Source organism: Anomalospiza imberbis, chromosome 2, assembly GCF_031753505.1.
Source record: "Anomalospiza imberbis isolate Cuckoo-Finch-1a 21T00152 chromosome 2, ASM3175350v1, whole genome shotgun sequence".
In the NCBI taxonomy this organism is placed as follows: Eukaryota; Metazoa; Chordata; class Aves; order Passeriformes; family Viduidae; genus Anomalospiza; species Anomalospiza imberbis.
The window spans coordinates 31789402-31814486 of NC_089682.1; the positions used below are offsets into that span (position 1 = coordinate 31789402).

The 25085-nt window shown below is 52.2% G+C and overlaps 1 protein-coding gene and 1 long non-coding RNA gene across 3 annotated transcripts; one reads left to right on the plus strand and one right to left on the minus strand.

The window, feature by feature from the left end:
- Positions 1-2035: 2035 nt before the first annotated feature.
- On the minus strand, positions 2036-8463 carry SERPINH1 (serpin family H member 1). Of its 2 annotated transcripts, none has more exons than XM_068180455.1 (5): positions 8329-8463; positions 5102-5718; positions 4767-4865; positions 4165-4397; positions 2036-4014 (listed from the first exon to the last, which is right to left on the minus strand). In XM_068180455.1, exons 2-5 carry the CDS (start codon positions 5682-5684, stop codon positions 3712-3714), a joined length of 1218 nt encoding a protein of 405 aa, XP_068036556.1. In that variant the 5' UTR covers positions 5685-5718; positions 8329-8463; the 3' UTR covers positions 2036-3711. The 2 variants fall into 2 exon arrangements, with proteins under 2 accessions (XP_068036556.1, XP_068036555.1); XM_068180454.1 differs by having other exon boundaries at positions 5102-5715; positions 8329-8461.
- Positions 8464-8617: 154 nt separating this feature from the next.
- LOC137468615 (uncharacterized) lies at positions 8618-24028 on the plus strand. Its single transcript, XR_010996059.1, has 4 exons — positions 8618-8739; positions 12137-12212; positions 16323-16503; positions 22533-24028. It is a non-coding gene; the product is annotated as an uncharacterized lncRNA (long non-coding RNA).
- The last annotated feature ends 1057 nt before the right edge of the window (positions 24029-25085 follow it).

The window sequence follows — 25085 nt, forward strand, 5'->3', positions numbered from 1 at the left end:
GGATAGATAGAGCTGGAGCAGCAATCCTGTGTTTAGAAGGTCATGAGTAACACACACTCCATGGAGTACTGGTGGCTGTTCCCTACATCGCAGTCCCTTATCCAGTGCTTCCAGAAGGGGGAGCATTTTTGGCAGTATCCAGGCCAGTGCAGCTCCTGTTAGGGTCAGGTAAATTTGGGTGTGGATTTGTGGGGTGAGAGCAAAAGTGACACTCAGGATGTCAATCTTCTGTCTTAACCTGTGAGGTGGGAGTATCTGGTGGAAGTCTGGTGCGGGAATGGAAAGAGACAGGCACATCATAGGAGATAATGTATGTGCAGGATCAAAGAGTTTAGATTTTGAGGAATTCAAAGGCTCTTTGTGGAATGCAAGATTTGCTGTTTAGGAATAGCTTTCACATCCATTTTTAGGAGGTTGCTCTGCAGGAGCTAGGCTGGTGGCTTAGGAAATGGAATTTCAAACTGATCTGTCTAGGGAGCCTTGGGCCTTGCTGTTCCCAGCTTGTCTGGTTGAGTATCAGAAGCTAGATGTGCCTTCTTAGAGTGTCAGTGAGTGATTTCAGGTTTCTGAGTGCACCATTCAATGCAAAGATTAAAATAGTTAATATAATATTAGACTAATGCCAACACTAATTTTTATATGAATTTGAATGTGGAAATAATCTGAAAATATAAAAGATGACAATGCAGCTCTGTCAGATCACAGGGGCAGGAAATGTGTGGAAGTGGGGAGATCTGAAGCAATAAAAGTCACACCCAGTTTTGCACGTTGTCTCTAAATTCTTTAACACACTGTGTGGTAGATGGTGATGGTCAGAAATGTCTCTTGCTGCCTCCCAGGGAGGGCTGGATTTCTGGGAGATAGTTCCACTTCTTCCTGATTAAAAGCTTTCCAACCTTGTCCATTACCCTGTTAAACTCACAGTGCTGATCACTGGTAGAGTCAAGAGCTGTGCAAGTAATGGGGAAGAGAAGGCTCCAGGGAGAGCTCAGAGCCCCTTGCAGGGCCTAAAAGGAGCTCCAGGAGAGCTGGAGAGGGACTGGGGACAAGGGGTAGAAGGACAGGACACAGGGAATGGCTTCCCACTGCCAGAGAGCAGGGCTGGATGGGATATTGGGAAGGAATTTTTCCCTGTGAGGGTGGTGAGGCCGTGGCACAGGGTGCGCAGAGAAGCTGTGGGTGCAAGTGTGAGCTGAACACCTTTTCTGTGTGTCTTGGTTGGAGTTACCACCACCCTGAGCTGTTAAAAGAAGCTCCAAAAGAGGAGAGTGCTCATTCAGTTCCCCATGTCTTTTGGATGCTTCCCTTGGACAAAAGCCTTGAAGATGAGCTGGGCGTAGGATACACTCAGGAACTCTGGAAAGCTTTTACCTTCGTTTCAGTATTGCTATTCCAGGTTGATGTGTTCCTGCTCTGGTTGGTGCTGCAGTTGGCTTCTGTAATTCCAATTTAAAGGAAGCACGTGGTGCTTTTCCAGTGTGGGAGGAGCTCCACAGGGATGTGTGTGCTGGCCCAGGGAAAAAGGGACATGTCTGTGCCTTTAGCTTGTGAGTAGCAGAAGGTTCATCATATGATGAACCTTCCAGCAGTGGGAGAACATGGATTAGCAGGGTCTGCCAGTGCTAGATTTTCCACCTGGGGAAGTTATCTTTAGCCTGCAGATTTTTCCTCCTCTGTTTCCCTGCTGGATCCCAGCTGGAGGAGCTTTGGCTTGGACAGTCAAGAGGGCTGGTCCCTGTGGCTGACAGCTCCGTTTTTATTCTGCTAAATGGCCCAGCAGGACAGGGCTGTTGGTCCTTTACCTGTGGAGCATTTAAGGTGTTGGATATTTGCAGTTTCAGGAGAAAACTGAAGGGGAAAGCTCCTAAGAGCATTCCTTAGTCATGAATGATTTGCTATAGGAGTTCATCTTGTGCATTGAGTGATTTTGTCCATAGTTGCCACTTAAGGGTGTTTTGGATTTAAGGATTGCAAGGAACCTCGCTAAGTTTATTCTGCTCTACAAAGGATTCCAGCTGCCAGGGATTCATTGAAAAAAAAGTTTTATTGCAAAATTACACAACTGTCACTGTGTGGTACAAGAACAGACAATAAAAGCCATCAGACACCTGCATCCACATGATGCAAATTATTCACAATATCCCACAGTGTGTTCTTGCCTTGCCCACCCCTTCCACCCCAGCCTCCAGACGTTCTGCGTGTGGGTTCAGTGCGCTGCATCACCGGGAAGTCTCCCACGTTTGGGGACATCCCTGGCATTGCCTCCTGCCTCCCAGCACCTGGGACTATGCAGTATTGGGCTTCTATGACATCAGGGAAAATTGGCAGGGAGATAAAGCAAAACCATTTAGGTGCTCCATGCTGGTTTCAGGGAACTGGCAATTCCATTGGGATGCGTGGATTTTCCTCATTTCCATAATCTCAGTGTTTGCCTTGTGGTTTCTCTCAGTGCGTGGCAAATGCTGCAATGCTCCTGGGATAACATCAGCTCCTTTAAATAGTACTGACCTGATGATATCCCTTGAAGAGAAGTTAGGAATAGCCTGGATCGGGCTGTGAACCTGCTAATTATCAGACATAAATATAACTATAAATACCTTTGTTTTTCAGGGTCCCCTTATCCAATCCAGGTCAGCAGACAGGGAGCTAAAGTACCATGGAGCTTCAGCAGAGCATAATTAGGAAGTCAGGTTATGGCAGCTTTAAAGCTTTGTGTTTTATTAAGCAAGAAAGTGGAGGTGAACCTGATCCCACCTCCCAGTGAGAAGCCAGTCAGGAGCGCCTTGGGTCAGCTCCGCAGGGAACCAGCTCTGGGAGAGCCCTGGCAGTGGGAATGGAGTCTTTCCCAGCCCTACAGGCTGATGCAGAGCACTTCCAAGAAAATGGAGTTCTTTGCCTGGTAAAACTGCCTGTTTAATTACAGGTGTTGGCCCCTCAGTGATCCCAAGGGGTGGAATGTTGAAGGGACTTCAGGTTACTCTTTCTAGAAACCCAAGCTGTTCTTTGGGCTCTCCCTGACATCCCAAAGCCCCTTCAGTTCTCCATGAAGTGTTGATCCAAGGTGCTCTTGGCTTTGATGCTCTCCCTAAGGAGCTCTTGTGGTCGAAGCATTGAGCACAGAGCACAGGGTTAGGCAGGACAGAAGGGCACAATGCCATACAATCTCCATTCTCCTGTGCTGCCTCCTGCTCTGCTCCAGGGCCCTGCAGGGGCTGGACTGCACAACTGGCCCTTGGAGCTCTGTTACACACCCCTGGAGAGAGAAGAGAGAAGCGGGGAACAGCTCTAGAGTGGCGTCAAAGGGTACCCAAGCAGGAGAAAAGCGGCAGTGCTAAGCATGCAGTGGGATGGAAGCATTTGGGATGGGAGGGAGGTGCCTTGGCAGGGCTGGTGGAGCAGCAAGGAACTGAGCAGGAGGCTTAACCAGTGCAGGGAGGAGCTCAGCTTCAAGGTGGCCACCTCAGCTGGCTCCCGGTGACCCTCTGGTGCCAGGCTCCCCTGCTCCTCTCTGGAGGTGGGTTTGTGCAATCTAGATTTTGGGGTGAGGTAAAGTGTACACTGGTTTCTCCTCACAATGCACCCTGGTCTGAATAGCACCCATGGTTTGAGAAGGATACAAAATAGTGTTTCCCATTTGTCAAAATGCCCCCCTAAAAACACACACACAAACCAAAGCCCTGGGAAAAAACAACCCAACCAAAACAAACCCAACTACAACTCATCACGCATCTTGTCGCCTTTGGGCCTCACGAGCCTGCCGATGAAGAGGATGGAGTTGGTTTTAGTGTCCTTGATCATGAAGATGAAGGGGTGGTCAGCGTAGAAGAGCTTGGGGTTCCTCATCTCCTCTCGGCCATAGATGTCGGCGTCGTAGGGGTTACCTTCCGTGTCCCATTCCAGAGCCGCAGCGTGGAACACGTTGGACAGGTAAAGGTCTTTCTTGCCGGAGATCTTGGACAAGTCAGCCTTGGTTTTGTCAATGGCTTCTGTCAGGCCCAGACCACCCAGGTGTTTCTAGGAGGAGACAAGAGGTCAGCAACCCTCCCAGAGATGACACAGTGCAAGAGGGAAGAGGGGCAGCAGGCATAGATAACCCACCATCCCACTGTCTTTCCTCCCATCCCAAAGAACTGTAAGGCCCAACTGTTTAAGGACCTCCTTTACCTGAAGGTCATGGCTGACTTCCAGGACGACTTTTGGCAGTGAGATGGCCACTGATCTCTTCTTCATCTTGCCAGTCCATGTCTTGAGCTGCTCTTTATTCAGCAGTTTCTCCACTCTCTCCAGAGGCTCCACGTGGTTTGGCATGATGAAGATCATGCTGGAGAGCTTGTGGGCCAGTGGCATCTCTACCACCTGGAGCTTCTCTGCCTCATCATCATAGTAATTGTAGAGACCTTGAAACCAGAAGCAGGAAACAGTGAGGTGTGGAGCAGAGACAAAGTGAATTCAGCCTGGACTTTCCCTGACCAGGAAGGGAAAGGAGTCTGGACACCCTTTTGGGAAGTGGCCCAGCATTACTGGAGTTGGCTGTGTCTCTCATTTGGATAATGAGCCAGGATTTGTTCCCAACAGCCAAGCACCTCATAGTAAATGTGGATTTTGTCTGCTCACAGGGAGACTGAATCAGTAGAACAAACACCCTGCTTTATTCTCTCTCATGAGGCAAAACAATCTTGGAAGCAGCTGGTGGAAATCTGGGTAACGGAGAGCAATGATCCTGACTCCAGCTGGTCTTGGTATGGGCCAGGGGGTTTCCCACTCACCTGTGCGGTGCATCATGGGCACACCCACGGTATAGGAGCGGGTCACCATGAAGCCACGGTTGTCCACCATCTTATGATGGAACTTCTCATCCCAGTGAGCTACAGGAGAGAGAGAAACACAGCTTGTAAGAAAAGGGAATGGGCGGTAAGTCCATGCAGAGTTCCCAACCACTGACAAAGAGCTGCCTCTAGTGGACCTAGGATTTGTCCACCTTCCCTTGGGGCTGTTGGATAATCTTTAAGGCCCCTCCCAACCCAAACCATTCCATGATGCTGTGTGTTGGCTCAGAGCAGGTTTTGGGTCACTTGTACCAAGAACTGAAGGTAGAACTTACGCTTGAAGAACATGGCGTTGACAATAAGGGCCCCATCAGTTTTCTCTACATCTTTGGTGACCTCCGGAAGTTTCCCATCCGTGGTCTGTGCTGCCCACTCGTTGATGGACTTGAGGGCACTCCTCTTGTCTCGGAAGTTGATCTTGGAGTGTTCATAGTTGTAGTGTTTCTTGCTGTTCTTCACGAAGTCCTCGGCGAAGGTGATGGAGGCGGGGCCGTAGAGGCGGTTGCCGATCTTCCAGGTGACGTTGCGGGCCGTGCTGTTGCTGACTTCGCTGAGGAGCTCGGACAGCCCGCTGTGCATGTAGTCATCGTTCAGCTTGTCCGCGCTCAGCACCGCCTTGGCCTGTGAAGCCGTCGTGGCCTTGCCCCCAAGGGACACGAGCCCCAGGGACGAGGCCACGACCACGGGGGACAGCAGGATGTTCTCCATGTCCTTGTCTTTGGCCATGGCATGGTAGAGGTTGAAGGCCAACGTGGTGCTGCGCTCAGCCAGTGTGGTGGCCTTGTCGCTCAGCTTCCTGTCCTCCGAGGGCACGGCCGCAGCAAGGCCCAGGAGGGCCAGCCCCACGATAATCCACATGGCTTCAGCAGCACCCAGCACCTCCCAGGACCTGCTGGGCAAGAAAATTCACCATCAGCATGAGCCAAAGCCTTCCTGGAGCATCCAGAGATCCCAGGGGCTCTTCCTGAGAAACCCACTCCTTGCTCCAGTGACAGTGACGTTGCCCCAACACTTCATGGGGGTGCAGCCATCCCAAGTCCACCCTGAGAAACAATCTTCAGGAGTGCAGGCAAGCAGAGCCTGTGCATTTGGAATGAAAGCTTCCTTCCTAAGCAGTTTCCCTATATTCCAATGTTAATGTACAGTGAATGGTTTAAGGAAGGGTCAGGGAATGTAAGCAACAGGTATTTCTCATGTGATCTTGACAGGGCAAGGGGGAGTGGCTTTAAAGTGAAAGAAGACAGGTTTAGATTGGACATGAGTAAGAAATTCTTCCCTGTGAGGGTGGTGAGGCCCTGGCACGGGATGCTGAGAGAAGCTGTGGCTGCCCCTGGATTCCTGGAAGAGTCCAAGGCTAGGTTGGATGGAGCTCGGAGCAGCCTGGGATAGGGGAAAGTGTCCCTGCTGCCCATGGCAAGTGGGGAAAAAAGTACTCTTTAAGGTCCCCCCCAACCCAGCCGTTCCATGATTCTGTCCCCAGAGCAGAAGAAACCTCTGCCCTGATCAGGAAATGCTGAAAAAATTTAGTGCTGCCCCTTGATCTAAGGGCTGTTGCAGGCACTGTGTGGCAAGGACCGTCCTCTCTGGGGACCCTGGCCTGGGCCCCAAATCCTCAGATTCCTTGGCACTAGATGGAGCACGTGAGCTTCCACCAAGCAAAGCCAGAGGCGGCCCTGGAGAAGATCCTGCACTGTCTGATCAGCTCTGTTCGGCTTTGGTTTGCTTGTCCAGCCCTGCCGGGGAGGTACTGGGGCAGAGGGAGGTGGGGGAGCCTCATTTTCCTCAGCAGAGCCTTCAGTTCATGCCTGAGGTGGGTGGACCTCATCCCAACATAGGTGAACTCACCCCAGCAAGGGCTCTGAGCCCCCAGCTCCGGTATGTGTGCAGACTGACCAGTCCTAAGTGCCTGGAAGCCCTTTGGGGCTCATCCCACCTGGCCCCACACCTCCCCTCCCTCCTGCCTTCACTCAGCAAACCTTCCTGCAGGCAGCTCCTCGGGCCTCAAATTCCCCCTCCAGCTTTTGGGGGACTTTTTCCTCCACAGGAACTGCATCACAACCCTGCAGTCTTGTTCCTTGGTGGTCCTCTCCTCCCACCCTGCTCCTGCCCAGCCTTAGGGGCTGTCCCTGGCATGGGGAGGCAGGGAAAGGCTGCAGCTGGGTTCAAGTATTCCGAGCAGGAAGCGAAGGGCCCGCTGGGATTACACATGGAAGGAAACACGCAGCACGTAGCCCCAGGCGAAGAGAGTGCGCAGTTCCACCAGGGACCCTTTGCCAGAGCGGGATTTATGTAGCCTCGGGAGAGGGAGGCGATTACAACCTAAAGTCCTTTATGGGAGCAAGGCTTCTGTTAAAGGGAAGAGCCATCCTGGCTACCTCAAGAGCAAAGGTTTGTGCAACAAGCTCAAAACTGCCCTCCACACTCTTTTTAGGGTGCAGCCAGGGTGACAAACATTGGAAGTCTGAGGAGGTTCCTTCTGGTTTTCTATTTCCCGTTTATTTCTAAGGATACCTTGAAACTGTTTCATAGTGAGGTCAACGTTTGCCTTTTTCTTTCTGAAAGAAAACAGATACATGGAGTAGTTCTCTTGTGAGCAGGGGGTGGCCTGCACTGCTTCATCCTCAGCTTAAAAAAAGGTTCATTACTTCAGGGCCGGGTGACAGATTTGGGCTCTGCTGAGTCACACAGCCCGAGATGGAGAAATTTTGCCCATTCTTGGATTATGGCAGCGATTATGGGTGAATTCAGAACCCGTGGTGAAAATGGAGGGAATGTAGGGAATGCACAGCCAGCGACATCCTCTCCTGTGCTCCCACAGCGAGGGGACGCCCAGTGCCAGCGTGGCATTCCTCAGCCTTCCCTGGGACTGCCGGGACCCTCTTTCCTGGTGGGATGTGATTTCCTCCGAGGGCTGTGTTTCTCCCAGGAGCAGGACAGAGCTGCAGGGCACAGGATTGCAGGCAAAAGGCCATTTCCGTGTCACCAGAGGGATGTGACACTTGGTTAAGGCAGCAGAAGGAGGGTCCGGCCGTACTGTAGCAGAAGGCTGCAGGGAGAGCTCTCATTCCTGCGCTGGGATGGTGCCCAGGGTCCTGCAGGCTCCCAGGCTGAGCCAGAGCAGGGCTGGAGGATTTCACTCACACCAAGCTAAAGCTTCCCTTATCCCCCTTTCCTTTTTCGTCATTCTCTGAAAGCTTTTCCCGCAGCTTCACTGTGACCACCTCTTGCAAACTGGAGGCAACTGGGGTATTTTTTAATGCCTTTCCTCTAAAACCCAGAGCCAGCTCGTGGGACAGACTGTACCCCTATCCCCAACTTCCACCCACCCCACTGCAGCCTACCCCCCCAGGCACCCCTTTCTCCCATGCCATAACCCTCCCCCCGATTTTTTTTTTTGCATAGCCAGGAGGCTGCAGGACCCCAAAATCCCCCCTCACCCTGCTGCAATCTCAGCTCAGTCTCCGCCCTGCCGGCCCAGGGTCCCCCGGGTCCCCCCCCTTACCTGCGGGGTCGGGACACGGCTTTGCTCGGCTCCCTGTGCACCTCCCGGTCCTGCGGAGGGGGTATATAAGGGGCCGGGGAGAAACTTCTGGAAACTTGGGAAAACCCTCTCAAAAATGCTTGGGAGGGAGAGGAAGGGGAGGATCCGTCCCAGCTCTCTCCCGGCCCGCCGCCAATGGCAGGGAATGCCGGCCCCGCGCCGCCGAAGGGGGGTCGGGATGGATGGGGGATGCGCGCTCGCTCCTCCTGCCCTGCCTGTCCCCTGCCTGAGCCCAGCCAGGCCTCCAGCAGGAACGTGGGGAACTATTCCCTGCCCAAACGGTGCTTTTGCCTTCTTACAGGGCTCTTATTTCGGTCCTCTCCCTGCCCCTGGCATCTCCTGCAGCTGGATGGTTTTTGGCACCAAAGGCAGGTAGTGATGTATTTATTTTTTTGTTTCTGGGCTGTCACCCTCCATGTGAAGTCAGGGGTGGTGCAAAGGGCTTCAGCCACGACTGGAGCAGTCACAGGCAGCCAGTGTTTAACACCTGCCCCATGCTGAAATGTGAATCTGAAATGTGCCCTGATTGGTGACCTCCAAGACAGAAGAGAAGGCTCCAGGGAGAGCTCAGAGACCCTTCCAGTGCCTAAAGGGGCTCCAGGAAACCTGGAAAGAGACTTGGGACAAGGGATGGAGGGACAGGACACAGGGAATGGCTTCCCACTGCCAGAGGGCAGGGCTGGATGGGATATTGGGAAGTATTCTTGGCTGGGAGGGTGGGCAGGCCCTGGCACAGGGTGCCCAGAGCAGCTGTGCCATGGAGAGGTTTCTGCTGAGTCACAAGTGTTGAAGCTCACATTCAACCCTGTCATGTTGTAGGACAGTACAGGATTGTTTTCGTGGTAATCTGGGACATAGGGATATTCGAGGTACCACCCCCCTCATGGATGGTTACATCAGCAGAAGGATGCTGCATCGTTGTGTTCTTTAACTGATGTCTGTGTCTCCCTTTTAATCATACTGTAATTTCATTTTTCTCCCTAATTTTGGCTCTGCCAAGTTTTTCTGCTTCACTCTGAAGACAGAAGTCTCAGGAGGTTTCAGCCTCCTGTTGCTGTAGCAAACAGGATCTGATTTTTCCTTCTGGCTTTGAATATTGTGCTTGTCTTGGAAGCATCTTGCTTTGGAATCACCATTGCATTCCCCTTCATAGTCCAGCTATTCTAGAAGGTAGCATCAAAAAGTGACATTTTTCTTCCATCTGACCTGTTCAGACAATGCCATGTGAGTAGATACTTCTCATCTCAAACAAGGGGAGATCTTTGAGCCCTACCTGTAGAAAATGTTTCCATCAGCTGCAACAAACCTGGTGCTCAGTGATATTTAGAGATCTGGCACCTTCAGGGAGGGATTCAGTGGGAAAAATAGCTTTGGAATACCTTAAGTAAGAGATTTTGGTACACTAGTGTATTTTGTTGCAGTTAGCTTTGCTTTATGTCTGCATAAATGATCAACAGCAGGGTCCCAGAGTTTTTATAGCACAATTTTGGCTTTATTAAAAATTAATTTGCTGATCTCAAACCATCAATACAGAGGTAAATGTTACTGGTCTGTACCAGCAACATGTGCTAGCTGAGAAATGAGAAAAGCTCCTTTAAACCTCCACCATCAGCTGCTTTTCTCTGCCAAATTCTGAATTGCTCCACCTTCAAACCCTGCTCTGTAATTACTTCCCATGTAAGATTCTTTCACCTTCTGAGTGAAATCTAAAATAAACTCTTAAACTTTTAATCTCGATTTCTTTCACTGCCTCCCAGCACCAAAGTCCTTTGACACTCTGGGTGCTCTGTGCTTCAGTCCTTTGAAATGGCTTTTCTCAATAACATGAATTGGAGTAGAATGAAAATAGTTGGGTTTGAGGGCTGGCAGACCAGCATAAAGATATTTCAGATTTTTGCTGATTTTAAGTGCATATTTCAACCTATTCCTGCTGTTTCTACAACACAACCTGGTAAGAGCCCCTGCAGAGTTTTGGGATGTGAATATGCAGAAAATGAGTCAGTTCTACCAAAATGTCAGCAAACAGCTTCATCTTGACAGTGAACAGTTTTGTCCAGGGTCTAAGTTGTGGAAATCAGGCTGATCTGCATTGCTGGGGAGGATTCTTGCTGCTCTCCAGTGATTTCCAAGCGGATCGGGCTGTGCAGAGGCGCTCCCAGCCCCCACAGTGCCACGTAGGAGCTCCTCCAGCGGTGGGATGAGGACTGGGAAGGGGGAGCCAAACTGGGAGTTGCCCTCTTCCGTCTCCCCTGCTCATGTAATGAGCGGTTCCAGCTGCCAGAGGTACACATCCACTCCTCCAGCCCAGCTCCTCCCCTCCAAACCGCACTTGCGCAGGGCAGAACGCGAGTTTCTTTTGTCTGAAGTTATTTCCAGCATGGGTTGACTTTGTGGGTTTAGGGCAGTGCAGATGCACTGAGCCTTAAATTAAAATCCACCCAAAGTTTTTGTGATGTGGGTGTGATCCTGCAGCCCCCACGACAAAGCAGAGGGAGATTTCCAGACTGTTTTTGCAATGCTTGGAAACGGGTGTGGAGGAGCTGCTGGGATGGAGAGCAGTGAAATCCAACAGTACCAGGAGTTCAGTTCTGTGGGAAACAGTCCATGCCCAGCCATGAAACATCCAGATTGGTGCTGTTCTGGTTGTTGGGCTTCTTGTTTCAAGCAGTGTTACTAATTCATTTGATTATCTATTGAAGAAGTGGTTTATTTCTATGAAAGCAGACACTGTGCGTTCTTTGGACAGGACTTTTAAAATATAAACTCCAGCAGCTTTGTGCTCTCACCTTACAGTGACCCAGGAGACTCATCCTGTTTTCCTGTGCTGGAGACAGTCTGTCATCTGTGCTGCCGTGAGGCAGTGCTGGTGCAGGATCTCTGCTTTCCAGGATCAGGGCTGAGGGGGGCAGGGATGCTGGACCCAGCACTGAGGAGCCTTAAAGTCACCTCATGGGCAGGGACACCTTCCACTGTCCCACTTTGCTCCAAGCCTCATCCAGTCTCGCCTTGGGCATTTCCATGGATCCAGGGGCAGCCACAGCTTCTCTGGGCACCCTGAGCCAGGGTGTCACCACTCACACAAGGAACAATTCCTTCCCAGTATCCCCTCTAACCCTGCCCCCTGGCAGTGGGAAGCCATTCCCCCCTGTCCTGTCACTTTCTGCCTCTCCCTTTTTTTCAGGAGCCCCCTTAAGGCAGTGAAAGGGGCTCTGAGCTTTCCCTGGATCCCTCTCTGCTCTAGAGCTAGTCAGGGCTTGCCTGCTCCTCCAGCTCCTCACATACAAAGATTTAGGGGGAATTCTGCTTCCGGGCTCAGCTCAAGGACAGGTTTGGGTTCAGCACTTTAATTTCCTCCCTGCACACCCTCCTTTGGCACTGTGAGCTCATTCATGCAGCCCCAGGCACCTTGGAGCCATGGCTTTGCTGGCAGCAGTGCCCTGCACTGGAGTGGGATCCCAGCCCTTCTCCCCCTCTCTGGCTCTCAGCCATGCCCAGCTCTGGCCTGGCCGGAGCTGGGAGGGCCCAGCTTTGTGTGAGCAGACAGCACACAAAGGATGGCAGTGGAGCTGAAAGGCTGCATCCTGTGGATCCGTGCCCTGGCCTGTCTGGAGTGCAGCAGTGAGAGCCAAACTCCTGTGCCAGCCTGCTGTGCCCAGAGCTGGCCATGCCAGCTCAAGGCTTTCGGGGAGCTCACTGGGTTTACATGTCCTAAAGGGACAAATTTGTGGATCCTCTGCAAAGCACTGATCTCCTTTTGCTTCCTCAGCAGGTGTGGTGAAGGAGGAAAAGGAAGAGGAAAAGACCTGATTGCTGTGGAGCAGATTCCCATCCATGGCATCATTCAGGTATGTCACAGTGCACAAACCAGGGAGGACAAGCTACAGAGGCTGCAGCTGCAGCTTTCCCACAGGGCACAGCAGAGAGATTCCCTTGATCCCAGTTTGTAATCCCTGTTTAATACTCCCAGAGAAAAGTTCAAAATCCACAGAGTTTCCTGCCAACACAGTGAGGCAGGGGGGTGGAATTCCTCTGGTGCTTTGGGGTAGAAAGAATGACATCTGTGTGGCCTCAGCAGAGGGCCAGCAAGGGTGGTGGCAGGTTGGATTGCAAGACCCTGCATCCCACACCTTCCTGGGAGTTGGGCTATGGCAGGAGGAGATGAAATCCTTGTGGATGTGGCAGCAGGCATTTGCAATCTCTTGGGAAGACCCACGGGGCTGTGGGGTCCTGACCTGTTCCTACACTGATCCAGGAGCGCTGGTTTGGGGTCATGGCAAGCCAAGAGGACTCCAGGATACCCTTTTCAGGCTAATATTTGGACTCAATGGTCCTAGAGGACTTTTCCAACCTTAAACTCTGTGATTCTAAGATGAGCACTGGTGATGTGCACTCCTTACCCTCTCCCTTCTGCCTCACAGTGACTGGGACTGGCTGGATCCTCCCAAAAAGCAGCCATAAGGAAAAGCAAATGCTTGGTTTGTCAGCCACATCAGCCCCACGGGCACAGGGGCCATCTCAAGGACAGGATGTGAGAGCACCAGGGCTTTGGGATGCTGCAGCATCATTTTCCTCACTGGAAACAGCAGCAAGGAATGCCCAGTTCCAGGTTTTCACCCTTTATTACAAAATACAAGCAGAGAAGGTCCAGGTGCTCGATCTGCTCTGCACAGAGTGGAACTGTGGTGGGGCACCTCTTGTGTTAAAAGCTGCAATGAGCTCTCCCTCGTCTCTTCCTGGACCATATGGGAATGTGAAAGGTCTGAGCTCTGCCTGCCCTTCACATTTGGTGGAAGCTGAGAGGAGGCTCAGCCCCACAAGCTCCCCCCTCAGGAAACAGGGATGTAAAAGGAAACCGTTTATTCTGGAGCCAGCTGAGGGAACAGAACCGCCCCTAAACCCGAGCCTGGCTTGAGGGATCCTCAGCTGGCCAATCCTCTGCTTCCAGCACAGCACTGCTCACGGCTGGGAGGCAGGGTGGGCCCAGCCTGTGCAGTGTGTGCAAGTGTGTCACACAACTGCCTGTCTCCCCAGTCCTACTGCTGTCCCTAAAAGTCTTTTCCTTGTTGGGAATCAGGTTCCCAACAAGCCAGGCCCTGAAACTGCCACTGTTGATGGCAGAGGAAGGAGGGAGCTGAGTGCAGGACAGGGCTGGGGCTGCTGGGTTTGCTGCCCTGGGGACTTTGGGGGGTTGGTGCAGCAGTTTGAAGGCAGGAAAGGAAGAGGGGAGGGATGAATCCCAGGAAGAATTCTGTCAGAGGGCCAGCAGGAACAAACAGTGTGCAATCCTCCTCAGCCAAGTGCTGAGAATATGTAAGCAAAGGGATGCTTAGGAAGGGCCTTGGCAGCCTCTTTGTCTATTCTGCTCCTGCAGAGGCAGCAGAAAAGCTGCCCAGAGAGATTCAACAGGAATCACAGGATCTCAGACTGGTTTGGGTTAAAAGTAATATTAAAGCACATCCAGTCCTACCCCTGCCATGGGCAGGGACACCTTCCACTATCCCAGCTTGCTCCAAGCCCTGTCCATTCTGACCTTGGACACTTTCAGGGGTCCAGGGGCAGCCACAGCTTCTCTGGGCACCCTGTGTCAGGGCCTCCCCACCCTCCCAGGGAACAATTCCTTCTCAAGATCTAATCTAAAATATCTGCTTTAGTATAAAACCAAACCGGAAAAGGGGTTTCATCCTTCCCTAGTTTCCAAGGACCACGGTTGCCCCAACCCTGGGGATGTTATACTGATCTGATGGGACCAAACCAGTTTGTGTCCAGATCTGAGCTGCTGCAGCTTTGCTTGGGATGACAAAATGCACCCACCTAGGAAGCAAATGTCCCTTGCCATAGGTCCAGATTTGGTCAGGGGGCTTAACCCATAACGTGGCAGTTTAGGATGTGTCTGCAAGAGGCCAGGATGTATTCCAGGATGTATCTCCAAGGTCAGAGACCCTTTGGAAACAAGTGACATCTTCCCTTTGTCCCCACAGGAAACCTCATTTAGCCTGAATACTCCTGCCTGCTTCAAATATGCCAGCATAAAACTGCAGTGTGTTTTTCCCAGTTACTGTATAGATTCTCCATGAAAATCTGGCAGGGAAGAAGTGGCAGATTTCTGGAAGATTCAAGGAGCCCACATGATGCAACCCCGCTGCATTCTTGCAGAGCGACACCTGCTCCTGGGAGCTTCAGAAGGAGCCACTCACGTTTTATTCCAGCTGCCACTGGGCTGCATCCACACATTAAAGACTTTTCCAGAGTCACATCCCTGTCCTGCCACAGCTCCTGGTGTTGCAGAGCCACATTCCTTCCTCGGGGATGTTAATTTTAGAAGCAAAACCAACTCTCTGTTTTCCGTTTTCCGTCTTTTGTAACTTGCAGGGAGAAAAGTTGTGGATGGTCCAGTGAACTTTTCTCTGTTTCCCATTTCAGAATGAAGCTAGAAAGGCTTTTTCCTGGTCTTCCCAAATGCATTTAGAAACTCACAGGCGTGTTTAGTTTTGGGAACAGTCATGCATTTGGCAGTAAGAACAGCAAATATGGATCCTGGAGCACGGGAAGCTCCGTGGCTGTTGGATGGGATCTGCCAGCTGAGTCACACAAGGCAGATCTGATTCATCACACCAGAGCTGCATCTGCAGATGTCCCAGGATTTTATAAAGTTGGGCAAGGCTGATTATCATCTGGAAAAGCTGTGGAGACTGAGGCATGGAAGGTGAGTTTGGGGCAGAATCAGAGCCAGGCTGGTTTGTGCTGCTTTTCTTCTCCACAAGGATGCTGAGGACTTGACAGGGAGTCCCAGAGGCATCTTCTCCCTCTCTGCACAGTCAGTCTGCTGAGGGCTGGGACCCCAGGATGTGGAGCTGCTCTGTGTGAGATTATCCCAGCTCCAATCTCATCCAGCAGAGATGGATCTCATGGCCAAGGGGTCCTCTGGATTTACAGAGCAGCCTCTGTATCCTTGTCTTCTCTCCCAGCTCCTGGTTACTCTGCTGTAAACCCCAGGCAGGAACAGGCTCTGCTTTGTGTTTTTGGAGGCTGTGGGACCATGATTGATGCCATTCTCCAACTTGGATGCCCAAACTGTGCTTCCCACAATGGGAAGGGATGCAGGAGCTGCCTCTCTCTGCACCTCCAGGCAGCACACTCCGAGCTCCTGGCCCAGCACTCAGCACACTGAACATCTCCTCCATGTCCCTGGGTCTGACAGGCTGTTCCCAACACTGGAGGAGGCATCAGAGCTGCTGAATTTGGCTTTGTACAGAAGGTCTCTTGTTCAGCTCAGGGCAGAGGTGCTTGGGAGAGGTGGGGTGGGAGGTTTAGATGAATGAGGATCGTTGTTTCACTCCCGATTCCCTTCAGGAAGGTGCTGGATGTTTCCCAGCTGTACACAAACAGCTTGGATTCAGTCTTTGAAATCATTTGTACTTCTGGACTCTGTTGGCTTTGACGTCAAGACCTGAATCCCCCTGGGATCACTCCTGGTTTGGGACCCAGGGGATGCTGTGGTTACAAAGACACGTGTGAATCAAAGCTTCTTATAGCTGCCCTCCTCCTCTCCTGCATGGATCTGGCTTAGCCCCATCCAGTTGGGAATTATTTCAAGCTCCTTTGCTGCCTGAACACAGAGAAGCAGCAGCAAAGAACTTAAGGCAGCTCCTGAGTTTTGAATACTTCAGGATGCAAGTCATGGCTGTAGTTCAGTGGGAAGGAAACACTCAAATCCTGAACTTCCAAGGGTTTCTGTTGGATGTGGAATACCCAGTTCTGGTTGTTGTAGTTTCCAATGACAAAGCTGTGTGCTGGACATGCAAAATAATGGAGAAAATGCAATTTGTACATTGTGGTGTCTTCATTTTCCAAATTTGCCCCCCCAAATCCCCAAATTCAGAAATATCTTCAGTGACTGTGATGGTGCTTGTCTTGATGAATTAACAATTTAACTATGATTTTCTCCCTAATTCCAGTTAATAGAATAATTGGATCTGCTAGAGGCAAGTTCATCAAATGTGGGATGCACAATGAATCCACTCTGGGCTCTGTCTCTGATTCACCATGTGACATGAATCCAGCAATTTGTCTCTGCCTGAAGTTTTCCTGACTTCCCTGGCATTTGCAAGAAGGTCCATGGTCACCCTGTGGAAGCAGGTATGAAGTGGGGCAGGGTGGGGGGACACCCAAAAAGCCCTGCAGGAATCTTGGGCACTGCAGGGCTGGTGTAGAGTCAGTGCAAACAAATCCTTGTGGGCATGAAGAAGCACTGGGCTCATGGCACCGTGCACTCCAGAGGTCCTTTAGGGCCTCATCACCTGTGTTGTCCCATTAGCTGGAAAATCCCAGTGCTCCGGCTTCAGCTAAACAGGTAATTGTGTACTTTGGTGCCATTCCTGGGGCAGCAGGACCGCTGTCCTTGAGGGTGAGATCAGGGTGAAAAACCTCCTCCAGCCTTGCCTGCCACCAGGGTTTCTGTCTCCGGTCCCAGCTCCAATCCCACGCCCTGAATACTGCACTGGGAATACACTTCTGGCTCTGTGTGGCTGTGGCCATGAGTTTCCCATGCTTCAGAAAGTGCCATGAACCCACAATAAACAGCACAGCCCCTGCACTGCTGTCCCTGAGCTCCCCTGGTCCCCAGTGCAGCTGGTCTTAAACACTTGGGAGAATGAGAGTATTTAGCATTTCTGGGCTGCAGAAGTGTCAGTGTGGAAAGGGCTGCACCAAAGCAGAGAGACCAGTGGAAATAGATGGATTTAAAAATAGTGGAGACAGAGAGGGGCTGGCTGGGATTCAGGAGCTACAGAGAGCACACAGATCCAAAAAGGGCTCTGCAGGACACATTTAGACCCTGCTCCCACCCACACCAGCCCAGGGCACAGCTTCCCCTGCAGAGACTCCCCCATGGCCCTGGCACTGCTCCCCCTTGGGGGCTTCCCCAGGGAGCAGTGCCCAGCCAGGATCCCACCCAGCTCCACGACATCCCCTCCGTGCCTCCCCAAACCCCCCTCCCCCCCCGAACCCCAGGGAATCCAGGGAATCTCTCCCCAGGCAGGCGGGGACATCCCCGTGTCCTGGTCTCACTGCTCCCCCCGCTGCCCGGCTCCGGCACCACCCCGGGCTGGCTCCAGCCTTCCCCAGCCACCAGTCCCGGGAGGAGGAGCAGGAAAGGCTCGTTCTCCACCGCACAGCCCCGGGATGTGCCCCAGCAGTGCGTCCTGGGAGCCCCCCTCTGCCAGGGGGAGTTGTCTCCCCTCCACTTGCCCTGGGAATGATGCTGTTCCAGGCCAGTCCTCCCTGCAGGAAGGAGAAAAGCAGAGCCAAGAGAAGTGAGGCTAGCAGGGGCCAGGAGGGGGAAAGGGAAGCAAAGATGGATGTAGAAACCTCTGGCATTTTTGCTTGTTTGTTGTTTTTTCTTGTTTTAGGTTAGAAAGGACCTTAAAGATCACCCAGTCCCACCCCTGCCATGGGCAGGGATGCCTTCCACTGTCCCACCTTGCTCCAAGCCCCCTCCAACCTGGCCTGGAAGGGAAACTTAACTTATTTCAGACTCTGCCCAATATAATTTTAATTGTGATTTATTAGACTTACCACTAGAAATAAGATGATAGTATAGATAACCCCAAACTGTGGGAGCATGGCATAGGAGCAGCATGACAGGAAATTCCTTATGTCTTTCCAGGTTTCAGTTTCAAAGTTGCTATTCTGCCTGGGAGCAGAGAGAGGGAGTCCTTCTCCTTCTCTTTGAGGGTCCTGCACGATCCTCTTCTCCTGAAGAGAGTTCCCCAGGCTGCCCAAATCCCAATTGCCATGAGGATTATCTGAACTGGTCTTCTCTTTCCCATGCCAGTATTCTTTCCCTGTCCAGGGAAGGACAGAGACAAGGATCTGCAGGAGAATCTTCTTGGCAGAAAGACTCTGGGGATGGGAGTGACTTAGAGCAACTCTCATATAAAATCACACAATCATTATGGTACAGAGTGGTTTGGGTCAGAAGGGACCTTAAAGCTCATTCAGTCCCACTCCCTGCCATGGCAGGGACACATTCCACTCTCCCTGGCTGCTCAAAGCCCTGTCCAAGCTGGCCTTGGACACTTCCTGGGATCCAGGGGCAGCCACAGTTTCTCTGATTCAGGGACATGCCCATGTGTCCCCAGGGCTGTGCCAGGATGCACAAGCAGCAGGCAATCCCTTTAGCAGGGAATGGGAAAGGCTGGCTTCCTACAAGACACAAGGCTGGAGCCCCCAGGGGGGGTTTGCAGTGATACCCTTCAGGTCTCCCACTCAGCTCTGGTCCAGAACGGTAGCCTCCCAGCAAACAACACCCAGAAAGGGGGTTTGGCTGGTAGGGAAGTGTTTTATTTCCTTTAATTAACTGGATCTGAGCTGGATGGAGCCCAAGCCTGTTCTCGGTCAGCAGCGAGCCCCGAGCTGTGCATGATCAGAGCTGACAGCCCCAGTGGTGCTGGTGCCAATGCCAGCAAACCCCACTGATCGACCTGAAAAACCCCTACAGGTCTGACACAAAACATTCATGCTCAGAGGATGGATATTTGAGATGAAACCTCAGCAGCAGGTCCTGCTCAGATCCTCTCATCTCCTGAATTTGCAGTTGCCAGCAGCAAGGAAAATCTCTGCAGTGTAACTCAGGGAGTGCTTAGAGCCCCTTGCATTGGGATAACCAAGTGAAGCAGCAAGTTTTACCCTGTATCTATCCAGGAGAGACAAATTAGAGCCTGTCAGGGTTCTTAGAGCCTGGCTGGGGTGATTTACCAGGCATCTGAGTGCCTGTGCACATAGCTCCAGATGCCTCCCGCTCACCTTCCTTCAGGACATACTGCCTCCCACAGGGAGCTGCTGGATGAAGGGGGAATTAAAGGCATTTGTTATTCCCTGACACAGTCCATCACCAGGCTGCCTTCCCAAGGAGCTGCAGCTCAGGGGCTTGCCTTGGAGGGAGGAGCTGCTTTATCATGGCATGGCAGCTCGCCCAGGGAAGAGCTGGGAGACAGCTGGGATTTAATCTAGAGCCAGAGTTCTGCTCCTGTGGGGAGGCCAGGGGTCGGAGAGATGAGCCAGGCTGCAGGAGGGAGGCAGGGAGTGGGTTTCACACTGCTGTAAGCACTCCAGCAGTGCCTCCCCAGCCCAGCCTGGCAGGCAGGTCTCAGCCCCAGTGCTCTCATCCCAGTTCCCAGAGCTCTGTGCCCTTCCCTGACCTTGGCTCATCAGGAGCACGGAGTTGGTGATGCTCCATCAGCTCCATCCCATGCCTCATCTGTGCTTGCTGCCCACCCTCCCTGCACCCCCACGTGTTTCCCTTGGGGAGTCCTGTTCTGTCTCCAAACCCCTTCTGCTTCCATAGGATTTGTTTCCACACTCCCAGCTCCCCTCTCCATCCTATAAATGGAAAGGCTTAGGCAGGCACTGCTGCACATTTAGAGCTGTGTGACCATGAGATTTGCTGCAGCCAGCCTAGTCAGCTGATCCAGCCACACTCACTCAAGGAATCATTTTCCACTGATGTCCAAGCTGTGGCTGCACAGAGTGGGGGGAAAAAAAGGAGACTTGGTATGTCTGGGATAACTGGTGAAGGAAAAACACACCTGAAGAGGGGGGCACATCTCTGCCCTTCCTATATCCTGAGCTGCTGCATCAGTCAGGGTAAGCAGTTGTAGGATGAGGTTGTGAACCAAAAGAGAGTGTATTTAGATGGGATATTTGGAAGGAATTCTTGGCTGTGAAGGTGGTGGGGCTCTGGCACAGGGTGCCCAGAGAAGCTGTGGCTGTCCCTGGATCCCTGGAAGTGTCCAAGGCCAGGCTGGACAGGGTTTGGAGCAACCTGGGATTGTGTAATGTGTCCCTGCCCATGAAACTGGATAAGCTTTAAGGTTCCTTCAGTCCAAACCAGTCTGTGATTCTCTATTATTTTCCTGAAAATCAGGCCCTCCTCTGGAGCCTTTTCTTCCATCTCCAGCTTTCCAAGGTCTCATTCCAGGTTCTGTACCTTGAGAAATTGAGGTGTGCCCCCAGAGCTCCCTGAGCCTGCTAAATCCCGCAGGGCTGGAACCATTGCTGTTGTGTGAATCCCACAGGGTAGCTCCTTGTGCTGTGGGCTGTGGGGCCAGGTTATGCCTGGTGGCCATGGCAAGAGGCACCTGCTGCCCCTGTGGCTTTGCCACTTGGCCTGGAGGAGAACTGGAGCTGGAAAGTGAGTGACTGCAGCTTCAGCAGATGGCTATCCCATGGGCTACCTGGCTGTGTAGTCATCCTGGATGGCTCCTGCTGGACCTGTTTGTGCACATGCAGCTGAGCTGAGGTTTCCTGGGAGGGCTGGGCTCCCTCATGTGCCCTGCCCAGCCCTGGTTGCACCTCGAGGCCACCACAGGGACGATTGGCACATGAGATGTGTCTCTTTGGATGCCCAGTCTCCCCACCCTCGTGATGGGGCAGCTCTGCCCAGTATTCCCGAATTCCCCTCCCCTCCTTCCCAAAACACACAGCTGGGAGGGAGTGGGGACCTCTTGGGACACGTCCCCAGCTGAATTCAGGGGATTCAGGGAAGGTCTCTGCTTCTTGGCTGATCTTAAGCTGCCCTCACCCCTTGTTGCTGAGGGGGAAAATCTCCAGGCGAAGAGAGGGGCAGGAGGGGATGGGTGAGAGGGAAATTCCTGCTGGGAATGAGTCACCCGCTCGTGCTATGCCTGGAAAAAGCAACTGCTCCCATCCTGCTGCGGTACTGGGGCAGAAGGGATCCTTCATTCCTTTGGGACCCCTTTAGGGACAGGCTTTGTATTTTCCTGCTTTAAGGTAAGTTAGGCTGGAGTTTCACCCAGTTTAGGGAGAAGCAGCAGAGCCAGGTATCAAATCCTAAATGACTTCCCAATTCCTGGCTGGTGAGGCACAAAGCATAGGGTGACTTTGTCTGGTTTACCCACATCCTTTGTGTCATTTTGAACTGAGGGGAGAGATTTTAGATTAGATACTGGCAAGAACTTCCTCCCTGTGAGTGAGGTGAGGCCCTGGCACAGGTTCCCAGAGAAACTGTGTCTGCCCCTGGATCCCTGGAAGTGTCCAAGGCCAGGCTGGATGGGGGTTGGAGCAGCCTGGGACAGTGGAAAGTGCTCCTGCCCATGGCAGGGGTGGAACTGGGTGGTCTCTGAGTTCTTTTCCTACCCAAAATAAGAAAAAGAAAAAACATTTATTTCTGCTCCCCACCCTGCTTAGCGTTAAATTTTCTGAAAGATTCTCCTGCACAGGAGCATCCTCCTGAGCAACGTGGAATTTGCAGGAAACATCGTTTGCTTGTGCAAAAAGCCAAAACTCTCCTGCCTAAGAAACTGTTTTTTATCAAGGAATACTGGAGATGGTCTAGGCAGAGAGGGAGCAGCACTAAACCAGCTTTGAGCGTGGCTTTGAGGCCTGGGATGGAGCTGCACAGCATAATCCAAACTTAACTTTGCTGGGGTGCAGGATTTGTGCTCTGGGAGAATAACAAACCACCCCCTCGGGCTGAATCTGGGGCTGATGGCTGGAATTTGAGGAAATCCTGTGTGTTTCTAATCTTAGGCTGCTTTTTCCCTGAGTAGTTTATTCCTTTAAATAGAAGGGCTTACATGGGATTGACTCCTACAATCCTTGTGGTCTGGCTGGGCTGTAATCTTTCATGGCCAGCGATGGGCAGGGATGTCACATCTCACATCCCTTCTGCTGTGAAGGGAAAACACCCAGGAGCCCTGACTTCCTCAGGTGTCACCTGGAGATCTGTCCCAGCTCCTTCCTGCCCCCTTGGAATGGCAGGGAAAGGACCCTGGTGTCTGACAGGGCCCCAGGGAAGGGCTGGAGCTGTGCCAGGGCAGGTTTAGGTTGGAGATCAGGGAAAGGTTCTTCCTCCAGGGGTGCTGGGCACTGCCCAGGCTCCCCGGGGAATGGACATGGCCCTGAGGCTGCCAGAGCTCCAGAAGCTCCCAGGGATGCCCAGGGTGGGATTGTTGGGGTGTCTCTGCAGGGCCAGGGGTTGGACTTGACCATTTCTCAGGACTGAGGGAGGAGAAATGCCAAATGTGGTGCTCTAGCTCACATACAAAACAGGTCAGGGAGCTTTGTCCCCACAATGTGCAATGGCATGAGGAAACAGCTTTTTTAGGATGGCCAAATATGTATCTGAATGTCCATTTAAATTTCAGATCTCCAGGAGAACCATCCACCTCATCCCTGGCGAGCAGATCGGGTTCCTCCACAGTTTTCCAGCAGGATTTGCAGTGGGTGGTTGCAGACTGGAGAGCTTGGCAGCTTTTTCAGTGGTGCTGTTTGCTGCAGAAACCACGTATTTTTACCCTTGTATGGAATAATCACATCCTGATGAAATCCAGGATTTGTGCAGCCAAGCTGACTTCGCAAGTGCCACTACCCTTTGCAGCTGCCAGGACACCAACCCTGGATTTCCCGATCCTCTTCCTCAGCTCTTCAAATCCTTCTTCCTAAACCAGTCCTGAGCCAGAAGAGCACATCCTGGAGGACAGCTCCCAGTCCATGTTTCCCATACTGGGCAGCAGCTCCCACACCAGCATCCCCTTATCTCTGTACATCCCTGTCCAGAGGCTCCTTGGCTGCCCCAGCCTGCCCTGACTGCTCCACCTTACTGATGCATCTGCAGCCCTCCCTCAGGGCACAGGGGAGGCCGAGTGGAGCCTTTCCCTTCTCCCACCACCCTGTCTTGGAGCGTGTGGGAAGCTCAGTGCTCCTGGGAGGTTGGGATGAGTCAGTGTTTGCACGTCCTGAGTCACTCCAGGGAGTTGCCAGAGAGGAGGGGGGATGCCTAGTCTCATCTGGGGATGTAAATATCCCAGGAAGTTCTGTCTGAGAGAAAATTCCCATTGAGAGGTTACCACCTTGTAGGGTTGCTTCCAGCAGGGCCACCACCACGGACCAGAAGTGTCACCCCATGAAAAAAAGTTATTTCCTGGCCCTGCTTCCATGTGAATCCTTTTAGATGGCCCACAGCTGGTTATTTGGGAGGGGTGCCACATCCCCAACCCATGTGTCCTTGGAAATTTCCTGGGATGTGCCTCTTAGCAGCTCCCTCAAAGCAAGTTTGTGGTACCAGGGCATCCAACATGCCAGGGAGGCCATGGAGGAATGCCAGGCAAGTTCTCAAAGCAGGGCTTTTGGGATGTCTTTTGAGTAGAATTAATTCCTAGTCCTCCCACTGATTGCATTTTTATCACTATTTTGGGGGGTTTTTGAGCTAGAGATGCTCCTGAGCTCCTGTGATGGCTTTGGGAGTGGATTGGCTCAGGAGTCCATCCCTGGTGCTCAAAGCAGGTTTAAGATTTAAAGGGGAGAGTGGACACCCTTGCTGACACCCACAGGCATCTTGTTGTCCTCTGTGCCTTGATGAACCCCCAGAGAACACCACAGGATACTTCAAATACACACCCAGGCTTTAGATTTTTACCTCCATTTCCAGCTTGAATGCAATAAATTCCCAGGTCAAGAAGAGCTTCAAGAAGCACCCCAGGATTTTCTGTTCTCAGAGTCCCTGCCTTTAACATGAACTAAATTTTCTGTGCTTGCTCAAAGCAGAGGCTGAACAAGGAGTGAGGCCAGAAAAACAGGGGGTCATGTCAGACTTTCTTTTTCTCTCCTCTTAACACTGAAATAAAAATACATCCCAAGCTTGTTTTGGGATTAACAAGAAAAAATTCCTCTTGATGGGAACCATCTGTGGCCGGGAGATGCTGGCTGCTCTCTGCCTCCCACCCTCACCCAGACGCTGTCATTTGGGGTGTGTTCCTCTCCCAAATATTATTCCTCTCATCCCTGTGCTAGTGGGAGGAATCCCAACTATTTAGGGAGGCTTTTCTCCCAGCATTTCAAAGCAGCAGCAGCTCGTGACACCTGTGGAGGATAATATTTTCTCTCCTCATTACAGCCCCAGTGGCCAGCACAGCTTGCTGGTGGCTGCTGGGCTCGGAGGGGAGACACTGCAAGTGTCTTGGGTGTGACCTTTCCACCCCAGATGTCACCTCAGGGTCAAAGCAAACATCTCGAGGCCTCTCTGGCCTGCCCCACAAACCAGGAGGGGAAATCTGCCCTGAGGAGTGGAGATTCCCTGGCTTTGCCTCTGCTGTGCTGCTGGAAATGAGGGGTTGGTGCTGGTCCCTTCATGGTGTTGAAGAATGAGGTGATTTCTGGGGTGGACCTTGGCCCCAGCTGAGGTTTTGGGGTGGGAAATGCAACTTCTGGGTTGGGTTGGCAACAGGAGGATGAAGAGGTGCATTTGCAGCATCAGAAAATCCAGAGAGATGTGGAGCAGGGAGAAGCCTCCAAGGCTAGGAAGAGGAGAGGAAGCTCAAGGTGAATCCAGCAGAACCCAGGGCAGGTCTGGCCCGGGAGGAGAGGCTGGAAGTGTTTCTCTGCTCTCTCCATGCAGTTGAGGAGGCTGCCTGGCTGAAATGTCTCCTCCTGGGATCAGCTCCTGGCAGGTTGAGCAGGAAGCTGGGAGCAAGACGAGCCCAACAGGTTCTGGGCTGTGAAACCTCCTGGATGGCAGTACATCCCTGGCCTGGGATCCAAGAGCTGAACTGAAAGGAGCCCAAATGAGCATTTGGGGGCTTTCCCAAACCTGGCTGGGTGAAGGATTTTTGTGTGAGCCTTGACATCTTCAGAGTGATCCAGGCTTGGCTTGGGAGGTGGTTTGGATTCATTTGGAAAAATGAGGGCAGGACATTCAGGCC

Bases quoted from the DNA above. Each gene is read 5' to 3' on its own strand.
- SERPINH1 (XM_068180455.1), bottom strand. From the start codon at position 5,684: ATGTGGATTATCGTGGGGCTGGCCCTCCTGGGCCTTGCTGCGGCCGTG. The intron at 4,866-5,101 runs GTAAGTTCTACC...TCTCTCCTGTAG, and splicing joins CAACGCCATGTTCTTCAAGC to CTCACTGGGATGAGAAGTTC. The intron at 4,015-4,164 runs GTAAAGGAGGTC...GTCTCCTCCTAG, and splicing joins AAGTCAGCCATGACCTTCAG to AAACACCTGGGTGGTCTGGG.